Source organism: Acanthaster planci, linkage group LG20, assembly GCF_054643075.1.
Source record: "Acanthaster planci isolate LZ-2023a linkage group LG20, COTS_SCS, whole genome shotgun sequence".
Lineage (NCBI taxonomy): Eukaryota > Metazoa > Echinodermata > Asteroidea > Valvatida > Acanthasteridae > Acanthaster > Acanthaster planci.
Window position 1 is genome coordinate 8,866,069 of NC_141796.1, and position 20,285 is coordinate 8,886,353.

Below are 20,285 nucleotides of genomic sequence, written 5' to 3' on the forward strand. Positions count from 1 at the left end.
TTGCTGTATGTGGTCTTAGTGGCAATCAATGGACATAGCGTTATCAACATCTACCAAAAAAGTCTGCAGTTGAATAATGACAACTTCAGTCTATTTTGGTGGTCCTTAGTGTTTCCCTGTGAAAAATGAAGAGATGTTGGAGGAAAAAACCTGAGATGGGGCTGCCTTCTTTTACTTTTTCTCCCACAATTGAAATTCCAGCTTTGGAAACCCTTGGGCGGTGAGAGGCACTCTGGCCTCAATAATTCCGCTCTTTCCCATCAAACAATTTTGTCAAAATGCAGCCTGTGAAATTTCCGCCGCAGGGGAATGAATGACAAGTGACAATTACTTTTTTTGTTAAAGTTGTGGTGCGCATATGTGAGCAACTTATTTTCTTTTCCTGTCATGTATTCAAAGTCCAAAGCTGCCGCCTGGCTTCATGAATAATTCATAATTAGTGGCAATTTGCAGCGGGGGGGCCATTTGAAGAATTTTAAGGGAAAACGTGAACCCACGCAGAAACGAAAGTTGTTAATTTTGTCAAAATGTTACTTACGGTCACAAAATTTTGCCGGACTTTTTCACCTCTGAAGCCGCACAGTGTACCAGTATGCACTCGTTAGCAGTTATAGAACTGCCAATGAAATTAGGGCTTGCATAAAAGTTTCTTGACTTTTTAAAGTACAGGTAGATTCCATTATAATAGAAAGGGGTGACTGGGTATTTGGGTCATGTGAATAATCTTGCCATATTATGCATGTACCTGTACATACACATGTTCTTCTAGGGCAATTTACTTTATACACTGTGAATGCACTTTCCGTCTAAATTTTCGGTTATGGCTTCCTTGTACAGACGTACATGCATACGTGTTTTCATTCATGCATGATGACATTTATCCCAAATCCTCTAAAACACGTTTTTCTTAAAACTTTCGAGGCCGTTGCTGTCTGCACTTTGCAAACCTCTGTTGTTCTGTCTGTTGTTTATCCTACATGTTTGATGGTTAAAAATTGATCCGTATGGCTAGCAGGTCATTTGCATCAGATCCTTAGTTTGTAGTTGCAATATTCCCTAAGTTGCCCCTTCCCCCGGGGAAGTCTGTACGCACAGGTCCCCTTTTTCCTCATTGGAAAGTTTGAAATGCTCACAATCTACATGAACATACATGTATACCTGTGTATTTACATGTACACTGTACGTGTAAAAGCCATAGTTAATTTGCTTTGAGTGGACCCTTGAAAAGTGTTTAAGCACCCCTGATGCCCTTTCAAAAATGTCAGTTCGGCACACAAAAATGGAGGTTTTTAATGATCAGCAAGGCAACTATTTACAAAAAAAATGTAGTCCTGTTCAAAACAGGACTCTATAGAATACAGCTATCCCTAACAGTCCCAAACCCTCTGATTTTAATGTAATTTTACATACATGTACACCCCAGGGGCTAGGTTAAACTGAACTGACCCTCACTGAGGTAGTTGGATCATAGATAACTGTAATAGTCATGGTTATTAACCCTGGGACGTTCTGGCTAAACTTGATCTCTTTTGCAACTGGGGGGCAACTTCAAGCCACGGCCATTATTCGACCACTGGTCAATTTTCCCAGGTGACCGCTGCGCAAGATACATCCTGGGCACCAGGCAAAATCGACCAGAGGTTGACAAAGTGGTCACCTCCACAGGGAGAACTGTGTGTAGCGCCCTCAAGAGCCTGTTAAGGGAGACCCTTCAGCATGCCAACTGCCAAATCACCGTTGAGATTGAGATTTCATTCCGAACAGGGCATGTACGGATCACGTATGGGCTGTCATTTTATTCAGGTGTTGAGTTATTGCTGTCCCTAGTTCTGTCTATTGTTTGCGTTTGTGTTTGTCCGTCTGAGTGCGGGTTGCGTTCCCTCAGGAGCTGCCACCTGCTCGGTGTCTGGTCAAAATATTTACCCATCGTATTCACACTTTGGCTTCTCCAGTCGGCTTTGCAAACCTAAGAGATGTCCGGGGGGGGGAGGAGAGAATCATGTACTGGTACTTGTACCACGCACGTGTAGAGTATCGCTCAACAAGAGCGAACGATGGGTGCCGGGACAAGAAACATCATGTTCAAGCCGCCCACCTCGGAACGAGGGAACGAGATTGCTTTCTTGATGGGGTGTGGAATCGGTACTCCGAGTAGCCAGGGAAACCCGAGAGGTAAACAAATAGGCTTTATGCAAGGTCTGCCGGCCTCTCCACTAGCTGTCACTCAGACAGGTGAAACGGGGGTGAAAATCAATCGTTCCAGCATCTTAGACAAATGCTCAGTAGATTTGCAGATTCCCCCTTCCCTCCTTTTTTTTCCCTTGCTGAAAGAGGATAATGCTCTCAGTAGAGGCTTTTGAATTCCTAATCTGGAAGGTTCTATTCAAGGCAACTCGAGTTGTAACTTCCTTTTTTTCCCCCCCAATGTCGGGGGAGATGTGCTATCGTGAGACAAACGCTCGAGATGACTGCGGTGGGGAAGAGGAGACCACATCAGCAATGGATGTGTCTGGGCTGTCGAGCGTTTGTGTGTATAACACGTCTTTCACTGTGTTTAAAATTGATCGAGGCGCAGCCTCAAAGACAAGATCTTCTTAAAGGTGAAGCGAAGATGTGCTCAGGAGAGAGCTCACTAAAGATGTGATTTTTGAACTTATAGTGCATGAGGACTGTAACAATGCATGTTTGTAGCATTTCTTACGTCTTTAAGAGCACACTTATGCCTAGCTGATTTGTTGTGTCTGTTGACGGGTTGAGCCATGGCCGCCGAAGTTGCAGTTGGCAAAGCCAGCACCGCTAGTTGGACGGTCAGCTTGGAATTCTTGCCCACTTGAAGTTGAGTGACTGGCTGGATTGTGTGAGCTGGGGTCTTGACAAACCCCCAGCACATTTCGACTTCACCACTTGATCCCGGATGACGTGTAAACACATATAATTTTCCTATTTGTTTAAGAATTCTTTTTTCATTTTCACGGTTGACGTAGTAAAGCATCTTGCTTTGTTGGGTTAAAGCACAATGCAAGGTTGAAGAATTTGTGGGCGAACAAACCCTCCCCAGCTGCTTTTTCGGATAAGAAAATTCTATGTTAACTGGCAAAAGGCTGTGTCTCTGTTGGGCATGTCAGAATTTTTTTCCAGTACGAAGACATATGGTACAGTGTAACTTTCTTTGGATCCTGGCTTTTAAAGAGTCATGTACATGTATTTTGCATATTTGTGTTTTGCGTCATTTTGTTTTTTGCCCCGTAGACTTGAAGATGTATAATCTTCCAACTTTAGTACTAGGGTTTAAATACATCCTTACAATTCTCATACTTAAACCAGATTTTTATGAGAGTACATGCACCTGCACTTTTACTGTTTCTCTCATTCACATCAAGTACTGAAATTTGTCCAAACCCTCATGCTGTATCATTAACCCTAACCCCCTAGGCTCCTGCACTAGAAAGCATACTGAACCTCACAAAATCCAACAGGTTCATGTACTTGTCTATGTACTTGTACATGCAGGTCACTGTACCAAACCTGATGAACTCCAACAGAATGAGCCTGTTGGAGTTTGAGTGATATGGTATGGATGGGTCTATGCAGTATAGGATGACTTGCACTGAACAGTACCAAACCTGACAAAATCAAGCATAGTCCAAGAATTGGTACAGCAAGCCACACACTGCACACAGTGACCCGTGTGTGTCCCAACTCACACAGAATCCAACACCATCTCCCTGGGCCTTTAATCCCTAGTCTCACAAAATTCAACAAGTTCCTCAGGTACGGTACCAAACCTGCCAAAACCTCACAAAACCCGCTGTTGGAGTATTATGGAAGGGCTGTGTAGCACCGTGATCAGAATATGGACAAGAATATCAGATTAAATCAGTGCTCTGAAATATATGATTGACGAGCTTTCGGTAACTGAGTACCTTTGTGGAGTATGGCAAGTTTTGGGTAGTTAGGGTTAACAAATATTTTACTGTGTGATATACTCTCCAAACACCATGCATGTATAAAATTACAGGCACCTGTTATTCCCTTATTCTTAATCCCTTTATACTGCGGTTTACACGGGACCATCCCACGCATTTGTAATCCAGCTCAAAGTGAAAAAAATTCTCAACACCGTATGACATTAAGACATGGAGGATGTTTTTGAGGGTGAACACGAACATGCTTCTGGCAGTTGCCAAAAGAACGCCCAAAGAACAAAATGTGGAATTGTTAAAATTTTTTGACATGCATTTTGTAACGGTTTAACCCTAAACTGTGTTTTGTATGTTGCGACGTTAAAGAGATGTATCTTTATGTTTCTTTGTGAGATGAAGGGCTTTATGTACATGTTAAGCTGGAGAGTGTAACAGAAGACCTGACATTTACATGTCAATCCCCGCAGACAATTTCGCAAACTGCAATTTTTAAGAATTTCCCTCCTAATCTAAGCAAAAACTAAAAGACCTCAGATGTGAAGAGTTTATATTCTGTTGGTCACTCTAGTTGAGAAGGAAGTCGTGGAACATCTGAATGAGTTGAGGTGGACGTGACTTTAACTTTGTGTTTCCTCCCCCAGAATCTGGCCCTGAGGGAACAGAACTCCATCCGAAACCAAAATGGCGAGGTGCAGTCCCTCAGCTCAGTCAACCACGAAGATGTGGCCAGCACCAACAGGAGAAATTCAAAGGTGGGGAGGGCTGGAAGTCTGTCGGTCTGTTCGTCTGTCAGTCTGTCTATTTGTGCTGTCTTGGTCTTCTTACTGGTGGATTGCCTCAACAGATTAAGCCAGTTCTGGTGCCCCCATGCCACCGTGATGGCTAGAGGATATGCTTTGCTGACCACAGCTGCATGGTATTCAAGGAAAATTGTCAACAGAACTTTTATTGGGATTAGGGAATGCAAGGATTGAAGATATTGGGGATGAAACTGTGTGGAGATGTACAAGGTTGTTGATTTTCAAATCTGTAAGCCCCCCTCTCCAATACTACTGTTTATTTGTATTTATCCAGGGTAGTCCTATCAAATAACCAGCAACCTGCTCTTTCTAGAGGGTCTTGGTAAAAAGATAATGAAGTGTCAAGTTTTATGCAGGTGTGCAACTTTTCCTCGGATCAGCTGATTTCCTTGTTTTGGACTTCACTCTCGTGCCATTGAGAATTGAAAAACACTGTACGAAGTCTCGTAAAGGTGGGAATTTCCTCGTTTTTTGTCCAAGACCAAGTTGCATGCGTGTTTACGGGTTGGTAGGAAAACTCCAGATAAAGATTCCAGGGAAAATCCAGGGAACCATGCTGGATCTGAAAACCCGATCTCGGTGTGCCAGCCTGGGTTAGATTTGAACCTGGGTCACAGATGTGGAAGGTAAAGATAGTAACCACTGGACCTCCCCCTCCTTGAAAAACTTTGCAGAGGCTGTCCAATGGTTCCATCGACCCAGACGATGATGCGTCGCGGGTGCTGGAGCTGCAGGACACCTTGGAGCGGCAGAACCAGGAACTGAGTCAATCCAAGGATCGGGCCTCAGAGCTGATGCTGCGGGTGGCCAGCCTGGAGGAGTCACTGGCCAAGACCCAGAAAGAGGTGCTGCGAGCGCAGGAGTCGGCCTCCAAGTTCCAGCGTGACGCCCGGGAGGTACGTACGCCCATGCTTCACCACCAGATCGGAATTGAAGGAAATGACATCTTTGACAATCGTCAGCGTTTCCTGGGTCATTGTCACTCATTTGTCATTGCCGATGCCATTTTGTCCAGGCTATGTGCCAAAAGGAGGATATGGAGGAGCGGATAGCCACGCTGGAGAAGCGCTACCTGAACTCCCAGCGGGAAACTACCTCACTACACGATCTCAACGACAAACTGGAGTCGGAGCTGGCCAATAAAGAGACACTGCTCAGACAGGTGAGGTGTAGGGCTGGACTGGAAATCAGAAGTGAAAGGAACCTTTAATCGTAGCTACACCCAGCGGCAGACACGTGAAAAACTTGCCAAATTTGGTATGAATTTCTGTTTAACTCGTGCCCTGGGTGGAAGGGTAACATCTATGCCCGTCAGTACGAGAGTTAAGTCGGATATTTCTCTGAAACATCATCTACTGTCCTCATTTCTGGTACATTCTCAGTGAAGCAGTTGCCTGAACATTAGCCCAAGAAGTACCAATTCTTCCAGGTTTAATACAAATTTCTACATGCCCTAGGCGTAGGGGTCAAGATCACATAATCACATATAAGTGCCGGTACATGTTCATTTAGGGAGGGAAACTTTGGGTAAGTTAATTGGCTCAGACAGGCCGTGTTTAAGGCTGGCCCTGCTTATAATGCAGTTGAAGCAAACCAGTTGCAGGCAGCAGGGGTTTTTTTCTTTGGTCACAAATTTTGTTCCCTCCACAGACGGAGGACAAAATGCGGCACTACCAGGAGAAGCTGGAGCTGTCGGAGCAGAAGCTGTCGCAGACACTACGGAAAGCTGAGGAACTACCCAACGTGGAGGCAGAGCTGGCGGAGAGAATGGCGGCCCTGTCTCAGGTATCAGAGAGTTCCTAGGGCCGTTAGAAAGTCTGAGAAAAAGCTGCAGACCAGGCTGCAGAAGACTACTCTGAAGATTGGGAAGTGGTCTTGTAAATTCTTGAAACACACCCATGTGTGGTCGCACCGTGGTCAAAATACGGTTTTGCAACCGTATTTTGTAAACTTATGGTCAAGCATTAGGCCGTTTTTCCAATACCCAACTTCGGCTCCGTCTTAGGCTTCAACTGTTTTTTTTACCAGCTGACTTTGAAGCTGTAAGCCCAGTAATCAGTCTAATAGTGCCACAGAACATCAAATAAGATGCAAGAAAGCCAAAAAATTACAGTAATCCAATGTAATTCAAACGCTTCAGGCCCACAATCGAGGATTGGTTTTGGGAACAAAGCCTGAGACGGAGACGAAGTTGAGTATTGGAAAATGACCTTAGTAACAAGCTGAGCAAGGAGATGGTTGACAGAGCAAGTGTTGCAGATCAGAGGTGCCTATTTCAACAGCCTGTTACGCTCCTTTGTGTATTAAATTAGCACATGGAGATATGAACTGTATACAGAATGAAGGCTGCAGAAAGAGGTACAGCATATTGCAGCAATTTGTGATATTGGTTGTGTATTCTTATATTGATCTAAAAAACATGGTGTAGAGAGTAAAGGTTGTGGATCGCAGCTGCATGGAATTGTTGGTGTGTGTTGCTCACGCATCCTTTGTAGAACTTCAGAATACAGAATGAAATCCACAGATGCAGTTCATTGTACACGTTTCCTTGTGTAAGTGAATACATAAGAACTCGGAGACCAGTGCACAGATCACTGGTGCCCCGTTCGACAGCTTGTGATACACTTTTGGCTGTGCATTATTCACACTTTGAGCAGGCGGAAGAGAGACAAGGCAGCGCCGAGGAGAAACTCCGACAACTACGAAGCGAGTTGGAGGAATGCAAACAAGAATTGGAGAGGGTGAGAAGAGACTTGATTTGTTCCTCTCTTTCAGCCAAAGTTGTCAGAAAGAAATCTTGAAATATTCTCACAAAACTTCAGGCGTTGGCTGTTCAATTTTACTTTGTATTACGTAAGAATCAGTTTTATTTATGCGGATTCTGTATATGAATGAATGATATTTTCATTCGTTGCCATAAGTGACATATATGTAGCTTGATTTGACCCTAGCTTCCTTGAACGTTGGGTGGCTGTAAAGATATCGAGTCCCTGCCAATTTTTTTCCCAATACATCCAAAACTAATAATTTATCACGGCCATGCTAATAATAGCTTACCATGTTTACTGACCGCACAAATACTTTTATTTATTTTTGTCCACCCAGAAATTTCTTTTAAAAATTGAATGAAAGTGCACGCGGCCATTCCACATACTGGCAGTTTGTTTATACACTCGTCTCATAAGTCTTCTCCTCCCCCGACACTCGATGTAAACCAAATCGTAAGATTGATGAAACAGAAACAAATATTTTGCATCCATCCATTTCATTTTACGACATCAATCATCTGTGGTTTTTTTCTCCCTCTTGCCCCCCTCCCCCGGAAGGCGAGGGAAAGAGAACGGATGAACGAGGAGCACAACAAACGTCTTTCCAGTACTGTGGATAAATTATTATCGGAGTCCAATGAGCGACTGCAGCTGCACCTCAAGGAGAGGATGGCAGCACTAGACGACAAGGTCAGACCTGTTTCCGGAACTTTTTCCCCTGAAGCTTGGTAGGATTTGTTTGTTTCAGTTTAGTCAGCGAATCCTTTATTTCATAGAAAAATACAGGCAGTCTTTGGTGTGTGGGTTTTGTTTGAAAATTGAAACTAAACTGATCTGAATCTGTAGTAGCTAAGGTGCCGTGAAATTTTAATGACCGGCTCATTATTGGTGGGGGGAAAAATCGAAGTCTTGGACAGAGTTTCCTCTTGGATTGAACTATCCGCCCGTCTGTTCAGAGCCAACATTAAACAAATGTCTGTCCTCCCCAACGGACATTGTTTAGTGGTACCGCTTGGTGTTATCTGAGGCCAAATGTGGCCCACCATCCCCAAACCAGGCTGAAGTCGGTATTTTTTGTGACGTTGGACAATTCCTCTCCTTCAGCTTTGTTTTTACACTTCAAAGTGATCCATGTTAAATCAAACTTTTGTCTGCAGTAAGCTTTCGTACGGGTAGTGATAGCTGTAAAACTCCCATGAAAATCTGAAGAGGGGAAGTTCCACTATTTTAGGGTGATGAAGTTACCTACTTCAGCCTGGTCTTGGGATGGTGGGTCACATGTTTCCACAGCACCCAGTGTTTTGGAGAGGAAGGTCAAGACAATGCTCTTTAGTGTTAAAGATTTCTGTATATGTGTTGAACAAGAATGGGCTCATTGGACAAGCAAAACCAGCCTGTCCAAATTTGCTTTTGCCTGTCCATTGGACTGATGGACAGGAGGCAAAATAAGACACTGGTCTTGGAATCTTTGGAAAAAAATTATGATTTGTGAAATGCTAAGTAAATACGGTGTAACCAGTATCACTGCCCACGTTTTGGGGGAGGTGGGGTTTCTGATGGGTTTAATAGGGGATAGTAGTTGGAACTTGTTATTTCTGGGTGCAAAATTTTACAGGTGTTGTTAATGTTTTAGATCTTTTTCAGCCTGGCTCATCGCAAATTGTGGATCTACAGTAAATGTAAATTTATATACAATTATATGGACTCTTTAGCTGGTCAGTGAGAGATTTATTAAGGCTTGTTAAAGTGGGAAGACAGTAACTTTGGTAGTATGCCTTTAAAGGTTCTTAGCTGTGGAGAAATTATAATTTTTTTTGAGTGTGGGTGAATAATGAAGCACATTTCTTTCAAGTGCATACATTAAGAGTAAAATGCCAACATAACGTTATCGACTTTTGTTGAAGGCTACGGTGAGAATTTGAAAAGCACTCAAGCTTGTTTGGTGTCAAGTTTCGCATGTTGGAGCACATCTTGGCTTGCGAGCAATTAGCTGAAGTACTGGCGTATGAAGTGCTTTGTGTTCTTAGCGAAGTATCATTGCTCCAGGCATTTTGACATTTGGGTATCCTTTCAGACATTTTTTTAGATCATTCTGCAATTTCTTCATCGATCCTGTGTGTTAAAATTTGCTTTTGCAGCGGCAGGAAAAACACTGCTGGAGTGAAGAGGGAAAATGACATATTTGCAAAATTAGTGAGACACTAAGAGATGGCCAGTTCTGTAATCTTTGCCTCAGCTTTCTGGCAGCTGCTTCAAATTTTGAAGCCAATGGCTTTGTGAGGCTATGGCTCTGTCTGGTTCCCTGTGTACTTCTCGTACACTGAAGCCTGATAGTTTGAAGCTGTAGCCAGAGCCCTTTCATTTTATTCCATACAGTCAGATTCACACTGACAGAAGAGGCCACTACCTAGGTTCATGACATTTTGTGAAACAAAGGGTTTTATCCAGTAGAAAGCATTCTTTAATATCCCGGGGCAAGTTTTTTATGTGAGCTCTTGGGAAATCTTGCAGAGGAACAGATTTTTTGCAGATACCCATGCAATCCAATCTCAAGTAATCAAATGAAATCTCTAGCGTTTCATCAGCGCAGAGGTCAGTATGGTAGTAAGCTGACTTTTTTTCCCCAATTCACAATAAAAACTCTTCTTCACATAGTCACAGCACACACACTGGGGAACTATTTCGTAAGCTTCTTGGCATTCCCACTGCTACTAGTGGGATTTCAATGAAGACGAAGCTTTTTTTATTAACAGGGGTTAATTTTGGGGGGCTGTTGCAAATGGCCTTATAGGAATAATATTTGGTTTGCAGATACATGCATACACTGAATTGGAAAAACAAGTCCGGTTCCTTTGTGCCGTTTTAAGTTCCATTTTTTTATATTTTACAAACAGAAAAGGTATAGATAAGATATAGAAATGGTACATGTACATGTACTTGAAAGTCTGTGTTGTACACTGTATGTGATATCAAGCAGCTTGCCTATTGAAAACACATGTCTCACTTTTCAGAATGCTCTGACGCATGAACTTGAGAAAGTCAAGAAGTTCATGGACGAAATGCAGCTGGAGAGCAAGAGAAACCGGGACGAGCTAGAGAGATATAAGGTGGAGCTCAAAATAACTAAGGAGAGGTTGGCACAGCAAGGAGCTCAGGGTAGCACAAGCAGTATTAGGTGGGTAGAACCGGACGGAACCAGTTGAACCGGCTTGAACCAGTGTGAACTTGGTGGAACAAGTTGGGGCTTTTGCTGAATAGGAGTTTCGTTGTACATGGTTTATGGAGTGAGAGATGTTGGAATGAAGTGGAAGTACATGTATACAAAGTACTGGTGACCGTGACAAAGGATGGCACAGGTGGCCAGAACTGGACAGGACCGGTGTGAAGCTGGTTTGTTTGTTTTTCTTATAAGACAGGGTGTATGGAGTGATAGAAGTTGGAATAAAGCAAAACTATGAACATGATGAAGTAGAAGTGATGATGCAAGGCAGAGATAGTTTTATACCAAGAAGCTCAAGATAACATATACACTATTAGGTGGATAGAACTGGATAGAACCAGTACGAACCAGTCAGAACTGGGTAGATTTCTTCTTGTAAGACACAGGTTAGTTTAGAAAGGCTCTGATGGAACCTGAAATATAGAACAGAGGTGACAATTAAAAAAGGGAGAGTAGAAATTGTATTCAGGAAAAGTGAAAGATGGGTGAATTTATGCCCTGAAAGTATCCTTGTTTCTTTGAAAGTAAATATTTTTCTCAATCATCATCCGCCGCAGTGAAATGGGCCCCAGCCAAGGGGTCCCAGACGTCGTCATTGCCAATGCCACGCAGTCCTCCGGCTCGCTAGAAGACGAGGATTACGACATGGCGGGAGTGGTCCGACGGCAACAACCTGGCCGATTGCAGGCCCTCAAGTCAGACCCGACAAAGGTAATGTGTCTGGGTCTCTGGGAGGGTGTTTGCCAAAGTGCGCGTCACAGGGGTTGAAGGTTGCTTATGGACCTTCAGATGTTGCCAGCATTTGACAGATTGGGGTGTGCGTGAAGACCATGTTACATGACTAATATAGCCTGCAGAAATATTTTGTCATAAATGTTACACGAAATGAAATTTACCAATTTTAACCAGTAGAGGGCAGCAGACTGATGTTTTCTGAGGTTTTTGTTCCAGTTAAAGCAGGCCCGATCGCGTTAAAATGGTTTTTCCTTTTGACAAGGTGGAATGCTTTTTGTCAAATTATCTTTCGTTTGTTTTTAATTTGAAAACATCTGAATTATCCTGCCACCCCTATTTTTTGAAAATGGACTTTTCTACTTCTCTGACACTGAATGCTTCTAAACTATTGTGTGCAGCTGTTCCATTACTTTGTAGTGACTATTTCTCTACACTATTTTTTTTCTCTTTCCGCATCCTACATTGTACCACCTACCACTTTTCATGGCCCTCCTGTCTGTATTACAACCCACCCCCAAAGTGCTACCCCCTTAAGGTCTTTCCTGTGGAATCACCCAAGGTAATTGACAGATGCATGCAACATGGTTTTGGTTCGATTTACTTTAAAGAGTAGGGTAGATTCACCAGCTCCCATTCTTTTTAGCCCATTTAATTCCTTTAAATGTACTGCTTACACTTTTCATCACATCTTCAATTGTAAACTGTCCGCTTAGTTTGCATGCAGTGCTAAAAGGTGGAGAATTCTATGACAGAGGTGTTTTTGTATAGCAACAAAGATTGAAAACTATGTACTTAACCACTTCCTGCTGGGGCAGTTATCAATGTTGATGATGCTGGTCCGGAATATTTATCATTTTTTCCCTGTTTTTGCAGCCTTGTAAAAAGAGCACAGATTGTGCGTTGTTATGTAACTTTCTGTTGTTAACGAATCTGGCTCAGTGTGCTGCTGACCTCTTTTCAGTAGGGGCCAGATTAGCATGCAGCAGTGCTGTGTGGCTCATCGCTGCGGTGGTGGAGTGCTTTTGTCTCCGGTGGTAATCCGCTCACTCTTAATGCCCCAAACCGTGGTATACTGTTTCAAAACAAGGTTGGATTATCTCCACTTTTGAGAGTGAAAGAATGTTGGTAATTCCCAGCAGCCTGGTCTTTTCTTCCGATTACAGTCTTTTGTTACAAGGCCCTGTTCCTTCTGTCCGAATTCGGAGATCCCGGCCACGCATATAAAGCATACTTGTCCGGATCTGGAATCCCCGGCAGGGAGTGGTTAATATTACAGACATCATCGAATGTTTGAACATTAAAAAATAGATGCAGTCCAGCTTTATAGTAGCTCTGTAACAAGGATGCATTTCATCTCAGCTGAAATTCATCCAGGAAAGTCTCCCTAGTTGACTGTAGTCCCATTTTAAAATGAGCTCGTAAAGTTTGGCACAGGCAGTGCCATTTATAACCTACAACTTGAAGTTACAGAAATAAAAACGACAAGAAATCGAGCCAGCTTGTTAGTTTGGATTTGTAACCGGCGTACGTGACGTGCAGTTCACTTGATGTAACATGTTGGCGTACATGTGGTGTCGGTCTTGGCCAGAGGATGCAATTTAGCAGTGTTCTTCTATGCAAGCCATGTTTACCTGCAGATGTCCTACGCTGCAAAATGCTTTTAGATCCCTTATCCCCTAAAATCTTGTTACTTCCCCCATCCCCCCATTCTCATATCTTTCCTCTTTCAGTCTGTTTGAAGCTGTACTCTTGGGAGTAGAAATCCAGCTGACTACACTGTACATCTATCTAATGGTGGCATTTTGGTCAATACTGTAGCTTGATGTATTCACACATGTCTATTGAACTTGGTACACAAGTGGTGGACTTGAAGAGACTGAACACAGCAGGTGATTGAAAACAAATCTTGCATAGCAAACCGTGAACGGAACTTCAAACAGCCGTGAACAGCGAAGAGCAGCAGAACCTGAATAGTAAATTTGGTTGTGACCTGAAGATCAGAACTTGGCAGAACTCATGACTTTCCCTTAGACGCTTTTAATATTTCCAGCCATAGCAAAGCACCTGCAATTTGGGTGTGGCCTCCTCACTGGTTCCCAGAAGCTAGGGTTAAAGGTCAGACCTTGTTTGCAAAAGGTGTAAGGTGTTGATGACCAGTCCCACCCTTTATTTGCACAAAATCTCATTGTAGATTTTGTGGCGTTCACGTGTATGCATTTGATAGTGACAACTGTGAAGTTCCGAATGTACATGTATGGCCATGTCAGGAACTCACATTTAGGGCTAAGGATAGGTCTTAGCCAGTGGCAGATACCGTATGTAGCCACATGCTGACATTAGTCGTAGCTGTAGCCCTGAAAGCCCGAATTTAAAACATTGCCTACCTGTGACCCCTAGAAAGGCACAAATGGACAGGGAGCCCACTGTCTTGTCCAGTGCGATGACAGAGTGTCAACAACTGGTTATTGAGTCTTTTGTTTTGCTTTGTTTTTGTGGACAGGTTAACACTCTAAATGAGCAGGAGTGGGAGAAGGCAGAGCAGGCAAGCGTCCTGGCCAACATCGCCCAGGCCTTCGAGAGCGACGAGGGGGCGGGCCACTCCGAGGATGAGTCCGAGTCCATCTTTGGGGCAGTGGACATGCTGTCACCGCAAGGCCACACTGATGCCCAGACTCTAGCCGCCATGCTGCAAGAGCAGCTGGACGCTATCAACAATGAAATCAGGTGCATATAACGTTAATTGACCGGGTGATATAATGGAGTGTCTGGATCTAGTGGTTGGTAAATTTTTATTGATCATATGATATGAAATGCATGGATAGAATGAGCAATAATGGGACCATGTGATATAATAGTGTGTTTGGACCAAAGAGAGTGTAATATACTTCTGTTGACCTCGTTATATAACGTGGTGAACAGAGATACCGGTATGGTGCCTTGCGGAGACCCAGGAGAATGGGTTGAATAATGTAGGTCTCCACAAGGATAGTTCTCCGCAAGGATTGCACGGAACTGATATTTGGAAATCGCTGAAAAACAAGAAATTTTAGTGTGTAAAAAGCTGTTGCAAATTGAAGTGTTTTATAAAAGGGACATACAGTAGAAACATCAGCCCAGCGTGGTGATTCATGTTCAAGTGGGGGGTTAGAACACGAGCACGACGCCGTGTCTCCACAAGGATATAAATTCCGGCGGGTGTGTTTTGTACAAGGTTTCCTTGACTATTCCTCCTCCTTTTACAACACATGGCCCCTACCCCAAAATGCCTCTAAACTTCTTTTTTCAGAGAAGGGGAAACGTCCTGTGGACATGTGCAGGTCCACAGAACGTCTTCCTTTCCTGCATCGTGTGGACCTCTTTTGTTCACAAGTCCTCAATAGGTATGTAAGGTTAGCACAGTGTGTTGCCCTCACTGAAAAACAGCTTCAGAGGCATTTTGAGGTCCGGATTACGTAGAGGAACAGTTTAATCATCAAAAAATGCAGCTTGAAAGATTGACCAAAGTTGAAAAAAGGAAGTTTTTCTCAACTGATGGAAAATAAAGGAATGTCTACACTACATGTGAAACAAATATGTATGTTGACTGGTATTATAATGGAGTGCTTTGACTGTATGGTTGTTCGGTCCGTTATATCTGGTATTAATCTTCATGTGTATGTTGACCGTGTGATATAATGGAATGGCTGGACCTAATGGTTGGAAATGTGTGTTGACCATGTGATGCAATGGTGTGCGTGGACCGACCGGTAGTGGTTGTTTGGTCTATGATATAGTTTGTGTATATTGACCATTTTATGGTGTGTCTGCACCTGATAGTTTGAGCATTGTCATTGTTAGAATCCTTGTACTGAATGTGGATTTCTCTCCATCTCCCAATCTCGCCCTTCTCAGGCTGATCCAAGAGGAGAAGTTCTCCACCGAGCAGCGGGCAGAGGAGATTGAGCACCGCGTGGGCACAGGCAGCGTGGACAACTTTGACCTCTTCCAGTCTAGCACGGGCCGGAGCCGGTACTACTGGAGCGCCGAGCCCCGCAACCTGACCCGTTCTCTGCCTGGCAGCATGGTCATGCACACAACAACTGAGCACGAGAGGGTGTCGCCGCCAGGCAGCGAGGACTCCACGCCTCGCATCGAGAGGCGGGGCAACGCATCAGTGGATGCCCTTGGGAGCCAGTACAGCTACAGTCAACCGCAGATTCCCTCCCTAGCGGGACTGGATGGGCCCATCGAGGAGGGAGAGGGCAGTGGTGCGACGGCTCAGGTATGATAAAAACTTGACTTTTCTCGGCCGAAGCAGGAAAAGATTTGACACAAGCTACTTAAGTTTCTCAGCTGACTTGATCTGCCATCCAAAGCCACAACCGACTTGAATCATCTTGAGCTGAAAAAAACTTTGAAAAGGGGCTTAGAATTGAACCCAACTAATATGCAATCCTGATTGCAGTTCAAGTGCTCCACCTGCTGAGCTAATCAATGCCTAAATGCTTATTTGGATTTTTGTTTTGCTGACTTCAAAGAGCACTAGACAGAGATACTTTATTTTATATTCAGAGTGAAATCACACACTGCATTTTGCCTCCTCCCCAACTAGTGAGAAAAATATTCGGTTGCCTGTGTGGAAATCTCCAGATGTCTGGAAGTTGTAGGGTCTGTTGTTTTCCAAACCAGAACTAAATTCTGCCAGTAGTTTCTAGGTGATGAAACTTTTAGCCACTGTAGTGGCAGTGTTCAGCACAAGGCACAATTTGCCACCTCCACCAATGTTTTTATACATTTCAACTTTTTTTCTTGTGCCGTTGTAGAACCTTAGCTGTGGGTAGAATTTTTGGCTGTTGTCGCTAATTTGTATATTTGTCCGTGTTTTTCCTCTCCCCATTATTTCCTCCCCTCCCACTTTCTCCTTTTTTGCCCAACGCCCCTTGAACTCCTTTTCCCTGATTTTTTGACGTGGTACTTGTGCTTTGTAGCGCAAAGGCGTATACAGTCGCTCAATGTCGCTGTCCGAGTCCCAGCTACACTATTGGCAAAGAGGCAGAAAGGTTTGGGAACCCCACGTTTCTTGCTATCGCACGTTGTTTGCTGAATGACGGAATGATTGAGAAACCGGAAACCGCTGAAAAAAGTTGGAGAAAATAAGAAACATTGCCTGCTGCACGGGGTGTCTTAAAGTATTCGTCATCGTTGGCAGTCCAAACTGTGTTAAACGTGCTGAAGAAGAAATGTTGTTCGAAGCGTGCTGTTTTTTTTTTTTGTTTGACTTTGAGCTGCGGAATGTGTGGTTTGGTTGGTTTGTCGGTTTGCAGAGCCTGCCTGGGATAGTTTATGCACCCTTTCGACCGTAAATTGGTCTTTTGGCGTTTTTCATTGGAGTTGATTGCAGTCTGCATGCATTTCACAATTCACATATTTGTTCGTTGTGCCCATACTGCATGCTAACGTAGCGGTATATGTGATCTATCAAAGTACGGACATTGTCAGGTGCTTTATACCTGAGCCACTGTGGCTTGATTTGCCGAGAGAAAGAGAAAACGAAACGAACGTATTTAAATTTTTTATTGTAATGTTTAACTTACCATCTTTGGTGTGTTTATACTGAATTGATACAGATTTTGACTTTACATGTATGTCAAAGGTCATGTATCACATTATACGCCAGATTGAAGTGATTTGTGGTGTACTGCAATGAGAGCGTATCACACTGTTACATCAGATCATCGCTAAGGCATTTCTGTGCGAAAATTTCATCCACGTAGATGTTTCTATGCCAAAGGGCCTTAAAGTATAGTAATGGCTGTATGTGTGAAAGGGTACCAGTTTAAGAGAGAGGTTTTGTATTAAGTTACGTGATGGTGGAGAAGAATCATTGGACCGTCTAAAGTGAGCCTACTTGTGGTCTCTTAGAGTGAAATTTCAATCTTCCTGTTCCCTGATTGGTTGGTTTGGTTGTTTGCTGCACGTTCACTTTAGTTTTTGTTCACAAAATTGACTGATGAGCACGTTGAAATGAGGTGGTAGGGTTTGTGACAAGCCGAGATGCTTGCTGTGTGTTGTTAACGTGTACGTATTTCAGGCACACATACCCTCTGTCACTCTCTAACTTTCTGTCAAATCATCGTAAGCATTCACAAGCTGCATCCTGTGTGCCTCTGCTTTGTTGCAAAGTGGATGTTGCAAGTTTTTTGTCCAGTTATCTGTAAACCCATCCATACCTCTGTCACCAAAAGAAACCCCATATTCTTCTGATCTGCTTCCCCATCATCAATTCTCTATCTGATAGGCTTCATACAGTGGGCGTTGACAGTGCTTTGTGGACAAATTTGGAGAGCCAGCAAAATCACTGGGGTTGTTTTTTTTTTTAACACCCATCTTTATGTTGCTTTCAGCTGCAGGCTTCAATCTCATGAATTCTAACGAAGAGTTCTGAGACGAGACCTGCTAGGCCAATGTAGCTCTATCTCTGCAGCAGAGCCGTCAAATTTTTTTGAACATGGGGCCAAACTTTGAAAAGTATTTGGGTTATTCTGTGAGGTTGGGGCTTAATTTGTGACGGTGTCCTTGTTACATCGGTAACTTTTTGCCACTTTTCATGACCTGTAGAGTAGGTCATTTACTCCGTAAAAATAACACACACCTCTGTATTCAGCCTTGCAAGATGTATAACAATGTCAATTTGGAATCCACTTGCAGGGAAATAGCTGTTCATTTTTACGGAACCCACGTAACAATTGACACCGTCACAAATTGTGCCCCAACCTCATGGAATGACCCATTTATCAGTCAATGTTTCAAGCAGATTATTGAGATGAAGCAGAGGTAAGGGAAAAGGCCACAGACTTATAGAGCCTTTCTCCAAATCTGAGCTTTTTCCTCTACCTCTGGCTCAACCTACATGAGCCCCAAGCTACCGTAGACCAAGAAAAGGGCACAGTTTTTCTAGTGAGGAGGCTCCCTTGGTGGGAACTGCATTTCACTGTTTCACAAATGACTGAGATGCATACACTGCGGTAGCGTCACTCACTACCAACAAAATGAACACTCCCCACCAAGATGGCTCTTTTTGACTAATGACGGGGTGCAAGGAAGATACAAACCAATACTTCTGTTGCATTAGACTTAACTGTACTGAATTGAAAGGCGTCCACTCGGGAGTAACCAACCCTTGCAGCTGTAGGCACTTATGAAGCCACAATTTTGGAAATTCCACATATCTTAACATATCAAATCTGTCATGGTTTCTTCTTCCAATCTAATCACTCGCTTCTTTCCATTTCTTCTGCATTTGGGATGTAACGTTTGTGTTTTTTATCACAGCGCATACTTAATATCAAATATTTTGTAAAAAATTAAAATCTCAAAATATGTCTGCAATAGGCCTAATACAAATAACAGAAGGTTTCCTCATCAAGTACACTTTCAAGTACAGGAAGATCCTTATCTATGAAAGTTTAATGATGCTATATTTTGGATGGTACACAAAATACATTTCTTAAAATGTAGTATTTATGGTTTGAATTTTGCCTGCAAAATTTTGTCATAAAGCATGGACAAGATACTCTAGATTTATTTTTCATTTAGCCTGATTACCCGTCTTCTCTTTCAAACATCTGTTACATCATGCCTTTCATTCCATACTAACAAATAGTTGCATGGTTTTGATCTTTACATGTGTGATATTGAATGCATGAAAAATGCTGCACTATCTAAACAGTTTGTTTGAAATGAAGATTGTATAAATGTTTTATAGTTTCAGGGTAATTTGTAAGTTGAAACAAAACTTTACATTGGAACAGAATTTTCTGCCATACCGGGGAGATTTTTGCAAAATCTTCACCCATGCATATCTGTGTATCTATCCCAATGTCTAAATTTTTGGTGCCTAAATCTAATCTGGATCTCAACCAGCTTTCTGTTGAAAAAGCCCAATGTACTTTTCTATGAAAATTAGATTATTATCATGTCCTCGCTGAAAGAAGTTAACGCATTAAAAAGCAGATTGCAGAGAAAGAAATTTTCTGAGGAATTTAACGCAAGAGCTTGGGTAACAATTTTCAGAATGCTACATCACAAAATATTTCCTGACGTTTTGTTTCTGGATCTCGCAGCCTCTAAGGGGAACCGAGGAGGTAACAGAGGAGGAAAAGTCCCAGCAACCCAGGACCACCCCACTATCACCACGATCTCAGCAGCTAGAGAGGATCGCTGCTGCCATCACGGCCCAGGGCAATGAACAGGAGCAGAGAAGGTACAGAAGCACCAATTTCACAAGCACAGAAAAAAACACAGTTTTGTACATTACTTGCGACTGGCTCACTGCAAATTTGTGCACAGCGTTTAAAGTTTGCTAAGCAAAGATTTCTGTTTAGGAGCTCTATGTAGTTTTCCTTCAAGAAAGATTCTGCTATTAAAGATCAAAATGTCGGATTCTTTAATTTTTTTTCCTGGAGATTTATTTGAAGTCGCAGTAGCTGGCAAATTGTTTGCAGCAGTTTTGACATTTTAAAATCTATTTCAGGGGATCCCTCGACAGTTCCCATAGCACCCCAAGCCCCCAGTCCAGCAACAACAGCAGCCAGGACTCGCTGCACAAGCAGCAGGCCAAACGGCCGGGGCTGAAGGGCTCACTAGGTAGGTTATTTGGTGGCAAGAGAGGCGACAAGGCCAGCCCGCTGCGCAGGGGAAAGGAAGGCAATTACAGCGAGAGCGAGAAAGGTAAACAAACAAACCTGCAAACTAAAACTAAACAAAAACTTCACCATTTTGTTTTGACACCAATGTCAAGTAAGTCCATACTGAAAAAAAAATCATTTCTTATTAATTCCTGCTGCATTGGTTTTGGTAA

General features: G+C 43.1%; 2 protein-coding genes across 20 annotated transcripts in view; one reads left to right on the forward strand and one right to left on the reverse strand.

Annotated features, from left to right (window-relative positions):
• LOC110975002 (liprin-alpha-2-like) overlaps nt 1-20,285 on the forward strand; it is a 135,660-nt gene that overhangs the window by 97,434 nt on the left and 17,941 nt on the right. For 8 of the 16 annotated variants that reach the window (XM_087130470.1, XM_087130467.1, XM_087130466.1 and 5 more), the window contains 14 exons: nt 4,565-4,675; nt 5,398-5,619; nt 5,739-5,885; nt 6,374-6,508; nt 7,378-7,464; nt 8,050-8,181; nt 10,503-10,666; nt 11,269-11,422; nt 11,967-12,005; nt 13,947-14,170; nt 15,338-15,707; nt 16,414-16,485; nt 19,549-19,688; nt 19,959-20,155. In XM_087130470.1, the coding sequence (XP_086986596.1) occupies nt 4,565-4,675; nt 5,398-5,619; nt 5,739-5,885; nt 6,374-6,508; nt 7,378-7,464; nt 8,050-8,181; nt 10,503-10,666; nt 11,269-11,422; nt 11,967-12,005; nt 13,947-14,170; nt 15,338-15,707; nt 16,414-16,485; nt 19,549-19,688; nt 19,959-20,155 (2,194 nt within the window). The remainder of the gene's footprint in view (nt 1-4,564; nt 4,676-5,397; nt 5,620-5,738; nt 5,886-6,373; nt 6,509-7,377; nt 7,465-8,049; nt 8,182-10,502; nt 10,667-11,268; nt 11,423-11,966; nt 12,006-13,946; nt 14,171-15,337; nt 15,708-16,413; nt 16,486-19,548; nt 19,689-19,958; nt 20,156-20,285) is intronic. The other 8 variants (XM_087130474.1, XM_087130475.1, XM_087130468.1 and 5 more) reach the window with 5 other exon arrangements.
• The window catches only part of LOC147795904 (uncharacterized), a 79,573-nt gene that overhangs the window by 40,312 nt on the left and 18,976 nt on the right, over nt 1-20,285 (reverse strand). The window lies entirely within an intron of this gene.